This window comes from Ananas comosus, linkage group 11 (genome assembly GCF_001540865.1).
Source record: "Ananas comosus cultivar F153 linkage group 11, ASM154086v1, whole genome shotgun sequence".
Classification (NCBI taxonomy): Eukaryota; Viridiplantae; Streptophyta; class Magnoliopsida; order Poales; family Bromeliaceae; genus Ananas; species Ananas comosus.
The window spans coordinates 2,555,451-2,570,597 of record NC_033631.1 but is presented as its reverse complement, the minus strand read 5'-3'; the positions used below and the strand labels follow the sequence as shown (position 1 = coordinate 2,570,597).

At 40.5% G+C, this 15,147-nt stretch overlaps 1 protein-coding gene across 1 annotated transcript in view; it reads right to left on the bottom strand.

Moving 5' to 3' along the window:
- LOC109717560 (UDP-N-acetylglucosamine--N-acetylmuramyl-(pentapeptide) pyrophosphoryl-undecaprenol N-acetylglucosamine transferase) overlaps positions 1-14,876 on the bottom strand; it is a 25,216-nt gene extending 10,340 nt beyond the window's left edge. The window contains exons 1-2 of the mRNA XM_020243408.1: positions 14,540-14,876; positions 4,729-5,617 (exon numbers count right to left, since the gene is read on the bottom strand). Of these exons, the coding sequence (XP_020098997.1) occupies positions 4,729-5,617; positions 14,540-14,876 (1,226 nt within the window). The remainder of the gene's footprint in view (positions 1-4,728; positions 5,618-14,539) is intronic.

Genomic DNA, 15,147 nt, shown 5'->3' with positions numbered 1-15,147 from the left:
AAGTTAAAATTTAAAAATTCAAAAATGAATCTGAAAATTAAAATTTAAAATTAAATTTAAATTTAAACATTGATTTAAAATTAAAATAAAAATTTGAAGTTTGTGTCCAAAATCAGAATCAGATTTTAAGAAGCAGCTTTTTTATGCTTCTGATTCTGAGGCCTTCAAAATCAATTTTCTGATTCTGAAAAATAAAATCAGATTTTAAAAATGAGGTTGCCAAACGCTCTATTGAGCCGAAAATCACTTTTCAACCCAAAAGCACTTTTTAAAAGCTAAGCCAAACACCCCCTAAGATTTGATGAAATAAAACGAAGAGTGTGAAACAATAAAAATTAATGGTTTAGAGGATAATGTCCAATCAAAAAACCAGCAATAGATGTCCCAAACTAGAGACTGGATGGTTGCAATAGGTTAACAGCCTTTGTATAACTCAATAAGTTAGCATGAAAATGAAAGAGAAACATACATATCAAGTTGAAGAATTCCTTACAAGTGAGATGCTGCACCAAAACCCAATCATAGTGGAAAATGTGAAATGAGAAGTAAATGTAGAAATAGAGTAGGTATTATAGTAGACAAAAGTATTAGAGATGAGATTGTAATAGTGGAAAGGTGGGAGGAATAAAAGCAAAAATAGAGTAGGAATTATAACAGATACAAGTATTAGATATGAGTTATAACAGTGGAAAGGAAGAGAATATGATAGTGAACAGGAAGTGATAGCATTTTGTGCATAAAATTAGCGATAGGCAAAAGGCAATCAATATAATAATTGCATTGTAATAAAAATGATACTGTACGATGCCAACAGGAACTAATTCTAAGAAAACTTGAATGAGGTATTGAAGAGATTCTATGGAGTACAAAGTCTTTATAGGTGGAGTGATGAGGAAACAGCCATTGAGCTCGAGCCCGAGTCGAATCATATTTGACTATAACAATTTCCTCCCAAATTGGAGCCTGATAGATTATAGAATGTAATTGGGAGTTTGTTTTTATGTTTGGATATTTTGTTTATTTTATCTGATTAGGATTCTATTTGTAATTCAATTAAAATTATGATTCTAGTTAGATTTGACTTGAGATTTGATTAGGATTTACAAAATTGGGGAAGTTTCAATTTGATTTAGTTTCCTTTTCTTCTTATCCTTTTAAGAAACATAGGGCTAGGAATATTTGTAAATATGAGCCATCAGCTTCATTGCAATTTGTGTTTTCAAGAATTACGAAAAATCTTGTTTGGACAAATTTTCTCGCAAACTTTTCCTCTGTGTGAGACAAAATACAGAGAAATTCTGACCAGAGCAATTCCATGGGGAATCCTATTACCTATTCTATCTTCTCTTTTTCTCTTTTTTTTTTATTCGTAGATGTTACATCAATCATTGGAGGACGAAGACCGTTGAGATTGACTTATCCATGAAGAACACACGCATAGGTCCCTTCCTCACAAGATGGCAGAAACCTCATATGTAAGTCACGCCCCTCTTCTCCTCCCTTCCGTCTATACAAAAGGAGCTGGTCCACTTCATTACTAAAAAAAAGAATTATCTACAAAAGATCGACGTCATCAAAACCAAGGATTTGAGCGTCATGGCACGAGGTCGTGACGAAAACTTGCCGGCACGAGGTCGTAACGAAAACTTGCCTGCACGGTGTGTGCAGTGCCGTACCGATGTGTGTCGGTCACAAAAACTACACGTGTGACTGCAAGCAGCGTTACGAAGGTGGAGATTTGCACCTACTTGGCTACTGTGATGCCGACTGGGGAGGTGACTGTGATGACAGGATATGTTTTTTTGCCGAACAATGGCGCCATATCATGCAGTAGCAAAAGCAGTCCGATGTTGTATTGTCTGACATGGAGGCCAAATATGTGGTATTATCAGTTGCTGTGTGTTGAGCCAATTAGGCGCGGACAGGTGGAACGCCAATATTCCATTTAAAGGTGGCAATCTTGCTGTACACCGGGAGCATCGGAAGGGTTTTTAAGGAACGAACAGCTACGCGAATTAAGGGAGGTTACAGTAACCGCAAGCAGTTGCAAGTGGTTCCGATCGGCTGAAAGTGGTCCAAAAAATCAGGAATAATGGCCGATCATGTATAGGTAATAACTGATCACAAGGGGCGATCTATAAATAGGTCAATAACGCCCTAAAAAGGGGTCTTTTCCCTGTGAACAAAAGACCGCCCTTATTCCTTGCAATTTCCTGCATTTTCTAGGAGTAGTCTACTTGTAACTTTTACTTTCCCGCATTTATTGTTTTTCCCTAGAAGTAGTTCCTAAGTAGATCAACCGAGTCTGTATGCCATCCGGCACACTCAACCCTTGTACTTTTCCTCAAGCGTAATTTCCAAGGCTTTCGGATCTTCAAGCCGACCAACTGGTGCGTGTTTCTTCTATTCGGCTCATCTATCGAGTCAAATTTGTAGCTGGTCCGTACATTCGGCTCATTCCAGCCGAACCTAATCTTTAATAAAGTTTTCGAACTCGGCTGATCCGATCCCTCATCAGCCGAATCGCTTGATCCAGCCGAAAGGCGCAAACTTCGAGGGTCACTATCGGCAACCGTTTTTCATCCCGACATGCTCCCCAAGGAGGATCTTTGACTAGATCAAGGGTCAGGGAATTCGGCACGCAACACTGTGCAAGAGACCATTTGGTTAAGGAGGTTTTTGCTGCATCTTGGTTGTTCACGCAACCAATCTAGTAACGACTTACTGTGATAGTTTAGTTGCACTAGCATTTGAAAAGGACCCCAAATACCATGGCAAAACCAAGAATATAGATGTGAGGTACCACTTCATAACAGACATTGCTAAGCAGAAGCAAGTGGTCTTGAAGCATATCACCAAGAATCAAATGGTTGTTGATCTGTTTACTAAGCCTATTACTAGGGATTCATTTATGAGGTATGTCAAATCCCAAGAATTGCATCAAATATGTTTTGTGTTTTTTGTTTTTTGGTTCGACCACCATGTAATAAAAACTTTTGGACATTGATTTGCTTCTAAATGCTTTCATTCCTCTACGTTTGTGAATTTTTGTATGAGTTAAAACTAACGCAAATCGTAAAGTATGTCAATTGGATCAGATTGGCTTGCTCATGCAAGCAATCGCCTCTGGCACTAGTTGAGCGAACAGAGATGAGACAAAAGTTTGAACTTTGGCGTTGTGAATGTGAGCTTAGTTTGAATTATTAAAATATCGCCCTAGTTGAAACCAGGATAAGGTCTTAAGTGAACGTAGGAGACCAACATGGATGTTCTCCTACAACCCAAGTAGCATATGAGAAGCCAAGTGCGAGACTTCTTTTGGCGCTATTGAAAGCGAGTCAATAAAGAACTCGAGTTAATTAAGTGGCATGCCTAGACTACAACTCATAAGGTGTTTAGAGAAAGACATACACTCCTTGGTAAGAGTAGCTCCACCATAACATGCATTTCATGCTGCATGTGCTTAACGATCTATCAAGAAGTGAATGAATGGATCCCTGCTTCCCCACTATGTGAGTGCTGGAGTTTAATCTCAATTAGCGTACCCTTTGTGACTTTTGACTATGTCATGAAGTGAAGAACTAATGTCCGCTACTTTAGAGCGTTTGTTTATGGTCATGATTAATTCGACCTTCGACCTCAAGGAGCATTACTAGGAAAGCGAATAGTTCAGATCCTAATGGCACTCGGGCGATAGGAAGGCAAATTTGGAATCGCATCATTCACTTGGATTCACTAGTCGGCCAATCATGGCGCTTTGAGGAAGCTAGGATATGATTGTGAATACATACGAGGTTTGTAAGGGGTTGAGCACACTTTTTCCTTGAGGGATTAAAAGCTGCTTGATCTGATGTGCCCGAATGACCCTGGGGTATAAACTACACCATTATTTGTATGGGTTGATGTCTTCATTCTGACTCCAAAGAGTGCCATCTAGATACCTATCAATATAGGCTATATTGGGCAAAACGTGGGTTGATTGCGAGGACCAGGAAAAACTTTTCCCCTTCATCTAAAAGCCTTCCACAGTCACCTTTTCTGTTTTAATAGTTTCTTGTGTCGTGGAATACTAAATCTACTTCATGTAAGTAGATTCCCAACCACGAAGGAGATCCGAAGGACTCCGTATGATGATCTACGACACGCAGAGACTGAAGGACCTGTGAATCTAGCATGGTGAAGATTGTGGGCCAATTAATTCCGCGCTTCGAACTGGTATGATCTAATATTATGAGTTTATACGTTAGATCTAACAGCGATCAAGAGTTTGCCAAAGTAAGCAAAGCACAAACTACTTAATTGGACTAAGAAAAAGCTAAATTCAATTAGAATACAGATATGAAGCAAATTCACTAACAATGTTCATAAGTAAGCCATCCTATCAACGCATCAGTGTCCTAAAATATTTTCTAACGGTTTGGGTTCATCACTGTCACAAGATACAAGACTCGCAAAGTTTGAAAATCTAAAGACGGAGAGAACACTCGTTTATTCGTATATTTCTAAAATTAACTAGCAACTCCAAAGTAAAGAAATCATCTGCAACGGGACTTTTATCACTATGCCATTACTTTTCCCAATTTGCAGTTTCCCTCTTGCCATCCCTTTCATGCATTATATCTTGGCACTGAGCAGATGCTCAGAGAATGGTGTTAGTTGATCAACTAAACAAAGATCATAATAACCAGCAAACAAAATTAGAGAAGCATAGAGAATGAGAGAGCTCACGGGGCGAGCAGCAACCGGCGGTTGTTCTTCACGAGGCTCTCCATCTCGCAGTAGCCCTCGGCCCCCGTCTGCCATATGATGTACCTGTTCTTATGCTCCATCAGCATCTCATAATACATGTTAAGCATCGCAATATTGATAGCCGCGGACCCGATGGAGCCGCCAAGCACGAGCACGACCTCAGCCGCCTTGCCGTCGGCGCCGGCCTTGGGGAAGAAGTGCGACCGCGCCACCACCTTCGACGTGAACCGCCGGAGGGCGAGGCGCACCGGGTTGCCGTACACGAAGCATTTTTTCTTGGGGAAGTGCTTCACGCAGGCATTGAAAGCGAGGAAGATCTTGGCGGCGAAGGGGGCGAGGAGGCGGTTGGTGAGGCCGGGGAAGCTGTTCTGCTCCTGGATCACGATGGTGATGTTGAGGATGAGGGCGGCGAGGCAGACGGGGAAGGCGACGTAGCCGCCGGTGCCGACGACGACGTCGGGGCGGAAGTCGCGGAGGACGCGGAGGCAGGCGGCGACGGAGCGGAGGAGGAGTTGAGGGGCGGAGGAGAGCGGGCGGGCGAGGCGGGAGGGGGGGACGGGGCGAACTCGTAGCCGGCGGCGGGACGGCGGAGGCCTCGATGCCGGAGGCGGAGCCGAGGAAGAGAATCTGGGGGCGGCGTCGGCGGCGGCGGCGCGGAGCGGAGGTCGTCGGCGATGGCGATCGCCGGGTAGATGTGGCCGCCGGCCGCGCGGCGAGGCCACGCGGAGACTCCGCGGGCGGCGGTGCCGCCGGCGGGGGGACGACGCCTCAGCGCCGCCGTGATCGACGGCCAGGCAGCAGAGGAAGCGTTGAGGAGGCTGGCGGTTATGTAAAAGGGGAGAGGGACCTGCCTGGGCGTTTCTTTGTACTGAAAGTAGTTGCGTTTGTGAATGAGATGATGATGGTGGTGGTGGGGTGGTGGTGGAGGTGAGGAAGAGGGGGAGAGGAGGAGAGGAGAGAAGGGGGAGGAGAGGTAAGGAGAAGTTAGGGTGGCCATCATGGAAGTGTGTGACCGAGTGCAGCAACAGCAGCAGCGAAGGTAAGTTGTGGAACATTCGGTTCGGAGTTGCGTATACAGGAAAAGAAATTATGGGAGGACCAGCTCTACCACGTCAGTTCTTGGATTGTACTACATAAGGGTTTGTTTGGAAAGGGTTTGTTTGGTTAAAAGTGTGTTTGGTTTCTTGTAAAACTATAGAAAAAAAAATTTTCTGAAAAAAAAAATTGGACATGAAAAATTTAATTTTTTATGAAAAAATTAAATATAAATTTAATTTTTCATGGAAAATTAAATTTATATTTATAAATTTAATTTTTAATTTAAATATAAATTAAAAATTAAAATTCAATCAAACATTTCGAATCTAATTTATAAATTTGAATTTAAATTTAAATTTAATTTAAAATCTAAAGTTTTATTCAAATTTTATTTAAAATTTAAATTAAATTTATGGATTCAAATTGAAGTTTAAATTATAGTTTTAAGTTTGCATTTGAATAAACCAAATTTAGTTTTATATTTTGTATTATTCATTCAATTTCACATTTTAATTTTTTAAAAGAATATATTTAAAATTTTGACATTTGACATAAATTTTTAATATTTAATTTTCAGTCTGAATTTAAACTAACATATTATAAAGATAAATTTAGCATATCAATTTGATTACCTTTCTGGTATTTATTTAAACCAAACACCGACAATGAGAATTGTTTATTCCAATTTCGATTCAAGCGGCAAACCAAACAGAATGAGATAATAAATCATTCCGATTTTGTTTCCAGCTTATTCTTATTTCGATTCTGATACCAGTTTTGACTTTAAACCAAACACATCCTAAATGGCCGTCACACAAGAAACCCATGTGCCTTTCTTGTGCAATGTCATTGAAGTGGCAATTGCCTATATACACCTACAAGGTTTTTGATTTTTTTATTTATCATTTTTAGAAAACTAATATTGAGAATATTTATTTAAATATTTTTTTTTTACCATTGCCAACTTTTTTTTATTTATCCTTAAGTTAGGACATAAAGATGTATTTTGACTTTTTCCTTTTTAAATATATCCTTTGTCACGCTCTGGTGTAGTGTCCCTGGTGTTTGGCTGCATGTGTGACTTCAGTAGCTATGGCTTGTCAACACATCTGGTGGGTGTCGGGACAAGTCGGAGACGTCTTGGCACGAATTAGATGCAAAACGGACTCGGCGCTGTGCGAGAGTGCAGTTCTGACACTAAAATTTGTAAAGTGCAGGATTTCAGTGTTGAGTACCGGTACCTGGGAGGAGTACCGGTACCCAATGAAATTTCTGAACTGGATGCTCTCGGGTTTGCGCAGTTTGATGTTGAGTACCGGTATCTGTTGTTGAGTACTGGCCGGTACCGAGCTTGAGTACCGGTACTGCATCGGGCTGGTAACGGTACCCAGCGCGAGATTGCAGTTTGAGGGACGAGTACCGATACCCAAGTTGAGTACCGGTACCCCAGAGGCAGAAATGAGTTGGTAAGGGGCCTTTTGGTCATTTTTGTGTGTCGTTCATTCCAACCGACCTCAGCTCGTATAGAAGTGTTGGAAGCTTAGAGAAACCCTGTTAGCTTCTCCTCTCTCTCTCTTTCTCTAGCTTCTCTTCTCTTTTCTTTGGAATTTGAGGAACGAGCTAATTTTTCCCCTCTCGTCGTCTTGGAGGATTGCGCGCGCGTCGTGGTTTAGTCCGATTGAGGCTGTCAGTGTCACGCCCTGGATTACCACATTTCCCCGGGCACGCCAATAGACCCACCGTATACAGAGAAAATTTTCGTGTATACAAAGCGATAGCTGTACCTGTAATCACAACATAACTACAACCAGTAGTATAGAGCTGCTAAACTGAAAATAAACATATATATATATAAAAACCTCAAGGGGTTCCTGTACATACAAAAAGTCTACAACACAACTCGCTCCAGTGAGTACCCCGACAATATAACCATATGTACAAAAAACCCCAAAACTACCTATGGAAGGTACTCCTCTAGCACGGCAACGAGATGGGTAGGGATCTAGCTCGCAACTCCCTTCCCACGGTCTGAATCAGCGGCAATAGCAGCCACAGACGAAGGCTCTGTAAAAAGGGGTCAACAACTGGGTGTGAGAACTACTATAAAACAAGTAGTTCTCGGTGGGTATCGTCACCGACCTCAACAGCTCACCCACTAAGTCTACAGAAATGTGTACAAGAGATAGTAAGAAAAGCTGGAATGAACTCTACAGCTACATGCTACTATACTATCGCTAATCACTACGAGCTATCTGTAGATATAAAAATAACAATCTCTGACCCAATCTCATCAGGGACTGTGATACACCCGTCCCGCCTGTCGAAGCTACATCGTACACCACACCGAGGGTTGCCGGTGGCGAGCAGAGTCCAAACAGGACAACTACGACATCAATGCAAAGCAAAGTAGCCAGACTCCGGAGCGGCACTCGTGGGCGCGACCCAACCGAGTATGCAAGCGTGTCTCTGTCGAGCTCAATCAGGCTCTCACAGGCTGTAGTCAATGCAAAAAGGGTCTAACTGGTCTAACAACCAAAACTCGTGTGCCCTTGGCACAATCTGATGCAGATACAGAAATCTGGGTCCTCCGTCAACCGCGATGGCACCCGACAGTACGAAACAGTCTACACACTACTGTAAAACGACCTCGACATCCCAGCACGAGTGTAACCTCAACCTACACTAATCTCATATCCACCGCACACTAACAGCGGCGATACAAAAGAACCACAGCTCCTAAAGCTAAATCTAGTAACTTTTCTGAAGATAGTATAAGGTTGAATAGTTTTCTCTTAAGTCAATTTCCAAGTCCAACATGTATACAATTACTAGCTTAACTCAAAATTCAGATTTTATGCTATAACATACAAATTCCATGAATTCGAGTACTAGCAAAAGAAACAAAACCAAGGAAACATATTGACGATGCTAGGACTTAGAAGGAAATCCAACGATTTCGGCAAACATTAAACCACCTCAAAAAGCTCGTCCAATCACGGCGAAAAGTCGAAAAGAGGGAATCCACGCGCTTGCCCAGCCTCCAACGGCGCAACCGCGATGCCCACACGCTCGAACGACCCTCCAGAGCAACATTGAAATCCACCCGAGCTCGAGCTGCGACCTCTACCACAAGCGACATCCAAAACTAGAGAGAGAAAGGAAACAACAAGCAAAAACCCCTCTCTGAGCTCTCTACACGTATATAAAGGTGGAGGATAAGGTTGGGTTGAACGCCTCTTCAAAGGACCAAAATACCCCTTACCTACTCAGAAATACAGCTGGAGTTCCGGTACTCCATTTGAATATCGATACTCGGCCCTCAGCCCGCAGCCTCGCGCACTCGGTATCGGTACTTGCCCGATGAAGTACCAGTACTCGAGCTCAGTACTGGTACTCGACAACCAGGTATCGGTACTCAGCATCAAATACGTGCAAACCCGAGAGCTTCTATCTCTGCCATCCAATGGGGTACCGATACTCATATCAGGTACCGATACTTAACACTGAAATCCTGCAGTTTGCAGATTTCAGTGTCAGAATTCCACTCTCGCATCACGTTGAGTCCGTTTTGCGTCCATTTCGCGTCAAAACGACTCCGACTTGTTCCGACACTCTCACGACATGTCGACAAGCCTCAGATGCTGAAATCTCACGGGCAACCAAACACGAAGGACACTACATCGGAGGTCGAGCGAGCGTGCGGAGTTTCTCCTTTCGACTTCTAGCCGATGTTGGATGAGCGTTCGAGGTGGGTTGATGTTTATCGAAATCGTCAGATTTCCTCCTAAGTTGTAGAGTTGTCAGCATGTGGATCTTGTTTTGGTTTTCATGTTAGTAGCTCAAATTCAGAAAATGCATGTTTTATGAAATCTGAGTTTTGGAGCATGATCTAGTAATTTAGACATTTTTATGCTGAACCTAGAATTGACTTAGGAGAAAACTAGTTAAACCTATACTGTCATTTTCTGAAAAGTTACCAGATTTAACTTCAGGAGCTGTTGCTCTTTTGTATCATCACTATTAGTGCGTAGTGGATACTCAGAATAGTGTAGGTTGAGTTTACGCTCGCGCTGAGGAGCCGAGTGAGTTTTTATAGTTGAGTTAGTCTGTGTTGGACTGCCGAGTGTCGTCGGAATGGACGGTGGACCTAGATTTCTGTATCTTGCATCAGATTATGCCAAGGGTACGTGAGCTTTGGTTGTTAGACCAGTTGACCCATTTGTGTTGACCATAGCTTGTATGAGCCTGATTGAGCTTGATAGAGACACGCTTTACATACTCGGTTGGGTCACGCTCACGAGTGCCGCTCCGGAGTAAGCCTTTGACTTGCGTTGATGTCACAGCAGTCCTATTTGGACAGTTTACATGGACCCACCCCCCCCCCCCATGGGTGGTGTACAATGTAGCTTGGTTACAGGCAAGGTGGGTCCGTTTGGGCAGCCCATGTGAGATTGGGTCAGTGGTAGCTAGTGATGCATGTTTATGTCTTCAGATAGTTGGTTTTGGTAGCAATAGTATAGAGGCATGTAGCTGTAGAGTTCTTTCCAACTTTTCTTACTATCCTGTGCATATCATTACTGTAGACTTAGTGGGTAGGCCGTTGAGGTCGGTAACGGTACCCACTGAGGACTACTCTGTTTTGTAGTAATTCTCACACCGAGTAGTTGACACCTTTTTGCAGAGTCTTCGTCTACGGCTGCTGCTTTTGCTGATTCTGACCGTGGTAAGGGAGTCGCGAGCTAGATCCCTACCAGCCTTGGTCGCCGTGCTAGCGAAGTATCCATCAGAGGTAGTGAGTTGTATTTGTATACATACTTTATGTTTTGTGTACTCGCTAAAGTGAGGTGCTATTGTGGACTTTTGTATGTACAGTGAACCCTTTATATTCTATATATGTTTTTAGTTCTAGTAGCTCTATACACTTGGTTGTAGCTATAACTTGCTTACAGGTACAACTATTGCTTCGTATACATGAAAAATTCCTATGTATACGACAGGTCTGTTCGCGTGCCCGGAAAAACATGGTAATCCGGGGCCTGACATCTGGGATACAACGAAAGTCTGGATTACGTCAATAGACCCGCTACATGCACAAGGACACTCCTTATACATACGAAGCGTCAGCAAAACCTGTCAAACAAAATTAACTAAGATATCCACTGTTGTTAGATTTTTTTTTATTTTTTATTTTTTTACTTTACTCAAAAAAAAAAATCTAACAACAGTGGATATCAAAGAAGAATAAAAATTATATACTATAGCAACACTGTAATGATATACAATCATCACTACACCAGTTCTCATAATGGTACAATATCTCTGACCACTCCAAATCTCAAAACACTATACAGGCTGCTCACTAATAGGTGGTCCAACTACACACATAAGAAAGGTAGAAGATGCTAACTTTCTACAATCCCCTTATCTCGATCAGTCGCTAGTGCTGAAGGCTCTGAACTAAAATATTAATAAAGAGGGTATGAGAACTATAATATAGTCTCCAGTGGGTATGGTCGACAACGCCGACGGTCTACACCACTAGGCCCAGAAGAGGCAAAGAGAGTAAATACTAAGCAATACAAAGGAACAGATACTAGTATAAATAATTGCGGAAAATAACTATTACTATCATGCCTCTACAATATAACTAAAATTGTAAATCATGTATTGCATGTATCAATTAAATACTAAACAAAATACTGCAATAATACCCAATCATAGTGACTGACTCAACAATCAGATTTAGTTTGCGCTGCCTTGTGTCCAACACCTACCTATACTGGTCCACTACCACGCAAACTACTGTCAGCCCTATTTCATAATAATATCTCATAATCCAACCTCCGGAGTGGCACTCGCGGGGCACTACCCCAACCGAGTATAGTATTACTGTCAAACTCAACATAGTATGCAGGCTGTGGTCAAATGCGATGATCAAACAGATCATGATAATACTGTCATAGTGTCCAAATTACAGTTATAGTCTACACTATCTGTAGCTGTCTATTGATCTTTAAGAAAATATCACACACACACACACACACACACACACACACACACACACACACACACACACATATCTCAATTTCTACCAAAAAAATTATCAAAATAGTCTAAACGAGAGATAATAGTGTCGTGATACTAACCGCGACGTCGAAACCCTAAAAATACACCCGCGCGCGCTCAACTTGCTCACTCACTCGCTAGAACGAAACCAAACTCTCTCTCCCCTTTTTTTTTTCCTTTTGTGCTCTACCCTTCTCTCTCTATCTCCGTAAAACTTAACAACAAAAACGAAGATAAGGATGGGATGTCAACATGGACTCCACCGCCTAATATAGCAAAAATGCCAAAAAGCTCCTCCAAACTAAGTATTTCAATTTTAGTCCTCTAAAAATTAAATTTTGAGTTTTAAAGTCCGTTTTTGGGCCTATTTTGTGCAAAACGTCTCCAACTCAATCAAGTATAAATTTATATTGTAATCTTGCCAATTTGCTAAGGTTCAATATATCATACCCTTCTACCATCACTAATTTTTCTTATTTGTTCTTAGGTTAGAGGCAAGAGAGGTATTTTTTTCTTTTTTTTTTTTTTAACTCTAGTAGAAATTTAATTCGGATTTAACTAGGGTTGGCAAATGGCGAGTCGGCTCATGTTCGACTCGCGTTCGGCTCGATATTTGGCTTGCTCATGCTCGACTCGAAATTAAATGAACCGAACTTGAACAAAAGAAAAAGCTCGAAATTCATTTCAAGCCGAGCTTGAGTATTACTCAACTCGCTCGGATTAGGCTCGAAAAGCTCGAATATATATATATATATATATAGAGAGAGAGAGAGAGAGAGAGAGAGAGAGAGAGAGAGATATAGAATTAGGCTGGAATACTATTAATAGTAAAACGCTCTTTTTGCTATTAAGTTTTTAACCCTTGGATGAAAAATTGTAGGGTCTGGATGATATTAGTCGGTTAGAGTTGAGTGGTCCCCACTGGGTTATAGTATTTAATCCAATGGTTAGAAATAATAAAAAGAGTTGATCCAAAGGCTAAAAAACTGGTAGCAACAATGGAATTTTGCTACTAATAGTAGCCCAGTCCAAAAAAAATCCCCCTAATAGTTTTGCCTCTCTTTAGACAAATTGTCCATACTGGAATTGTAACTAGTAGGAGGGTAGTTATATATATCTTTATTTATTTATATACATAAGAGAAAACATATGTACATTTATTTATTTTTATATTAAACATTTATTTATTTTTATATTAAAAAGTTCTCTTATGTATATAAATAAATAAAGATATATATAACTACCCTCCTACTAGTTACAATTCCAGTATGGACAATTTGTCTAGAGAGAGGCAAAACTATTAGGGGGATTTATTTATATATCTTTATTTATTTATATACATAAGAGAATACATATGTATATTTATTTATTTTTATATTAAAAAGTATATATATATAATATTTTAATTATATGTAGGCTGAGTGAGTAATCTGAGTTTAGTTAAAATTGGACTAATGTTGCTGTCCCATAAAAACAAATCTAATAGGCCAACAAAAGGGCAAAATTTTACTAAATTTACACTCTCTCTCTTTCTTTCACAGAGCTATAAATCCCTAATCTCTTTTTCTCTATCTCTCACCCCAAGCGGCTAAGTCTGAAGCCCCCCAAGTAACTAAGTAACAGTATGCGCTCGATGTTGCCTACTTTACCATTAGTTGTGTACTTGAAAAAATATACAGAATATTTTTAAGTTAAAAAAATATTGTTTATACAAAAATTTGATTTTAGTTATATATGATTGGATAGTTTAATCCAATATTTATCTACATAATTTATTTATTTTTTGACCGCATAGATGAAAAGGAATAATATGAAGATTGAAAGTGGAAGAAAAGACATGCGAGACTGAAAATATTAGATATTCAACTCATAAGTTATTTTTTTTATATTATAATACCGTATTTCATATACTTATTTTGTATTTTGAATTATTATACATATTTTTGTATCAAATTATAGATAATATTCTATACAAATTAAACTATTAATCGTTCGATGTTGAGAATTTCAAGCGGCTCGTTTAGGGCTCGAGCTCGCTCAACTTGAAATTAGGCTCGCTCGAGCTTGGCTCGAATTAATTTCAAACTGAGCTCGAGCTTAAATTTAGGCTTGAAATTAATTTCAAGCCGAATTTAAGCTGAGATTAGCTCGCTCGAGCTTGGCTCGTTTCCACCCCTAAATTTAACCCAAGATAATTTAACTGGAATAACAACGGGGGTATTTTGAATAGTGGAGAAATATACAGGCGGTATATTTGAAACAAAAAGGTAGAGGTATATTAGATATTTCAGAAATTTTTAGGGATATATAGGCAATTCTTCCATTATTGAATGCCGATCAATACAAATTTCACTGCTAGTCCATGAACTTTCAACCAAGTTTTATTTTTGTATAAATATAAACTAAATTAGCGCAAATAAGATGCATAATGCAATTAAAGGTTCACACTTGTGTTCACAATTTGTGTACCTATATTTATTCAATAAAATTTGATAGTGTAATAAATATAAGGCTAAACTATAGAAAACCCCTCTATCAACACCCATATTTTCACTTCCCCCTCCTCCCGCCCCCCTCCCGTCTTTTGAAAATCTACACTTTACCCTCTTAAAAAATAAAAAATGTTTACTTTGGCCCCCGTCGTCACTGTTCCGTTAGGGTTCTGTTTATATTCTATTTTTTATACCCAAAATACTCCTGAAACCCTTATACTTCCTCACCGACGTCCTCGGCCGCATCCCCTCGCGCTCCGCCGCCTTGCCCTCGCCCACCCCTCTATCCATGCCCACACACACGCCTTCGCCCTCCTCTATCGCCTTGCCCTTGTTCACCTCTCCGTCCACGCCCACTCCGATCTTTCTCCCTACAATCACCGAAATGGAGGGGCGGCGAGGGTGCTGGAGGAGCGGGAGAGCAGATGGAGAAAACAGAGTCGGAGTTGGGATTGAGGGAGGCGCGAAGAATAGAGAAGAAAAGGCTGCGGCTGAGGAGGAGACGAAGAGAATGAGGGGCAATTTGGTCATTTTGACAGCTTACCCCCTGTGAATATTTTTTATTTTTTAAGGGGGCAAAGTGTAGGTTTACAAAAGAAAGTGAAAAAACAGATATTGACAGAAAGATTTTCTGTAATTTAGCCTAAATATAAATACAATTTTAATATAAAATTTATAGTAAAACAAATGAAGTACATGATAGAAAATCACTTTATTCTCTTATAACATATATAGAGTTTAATTATAATGCTTTTAATAACAGCAAGTACTTTGTGCTATCAAGTTTTTCACCATTAAATTT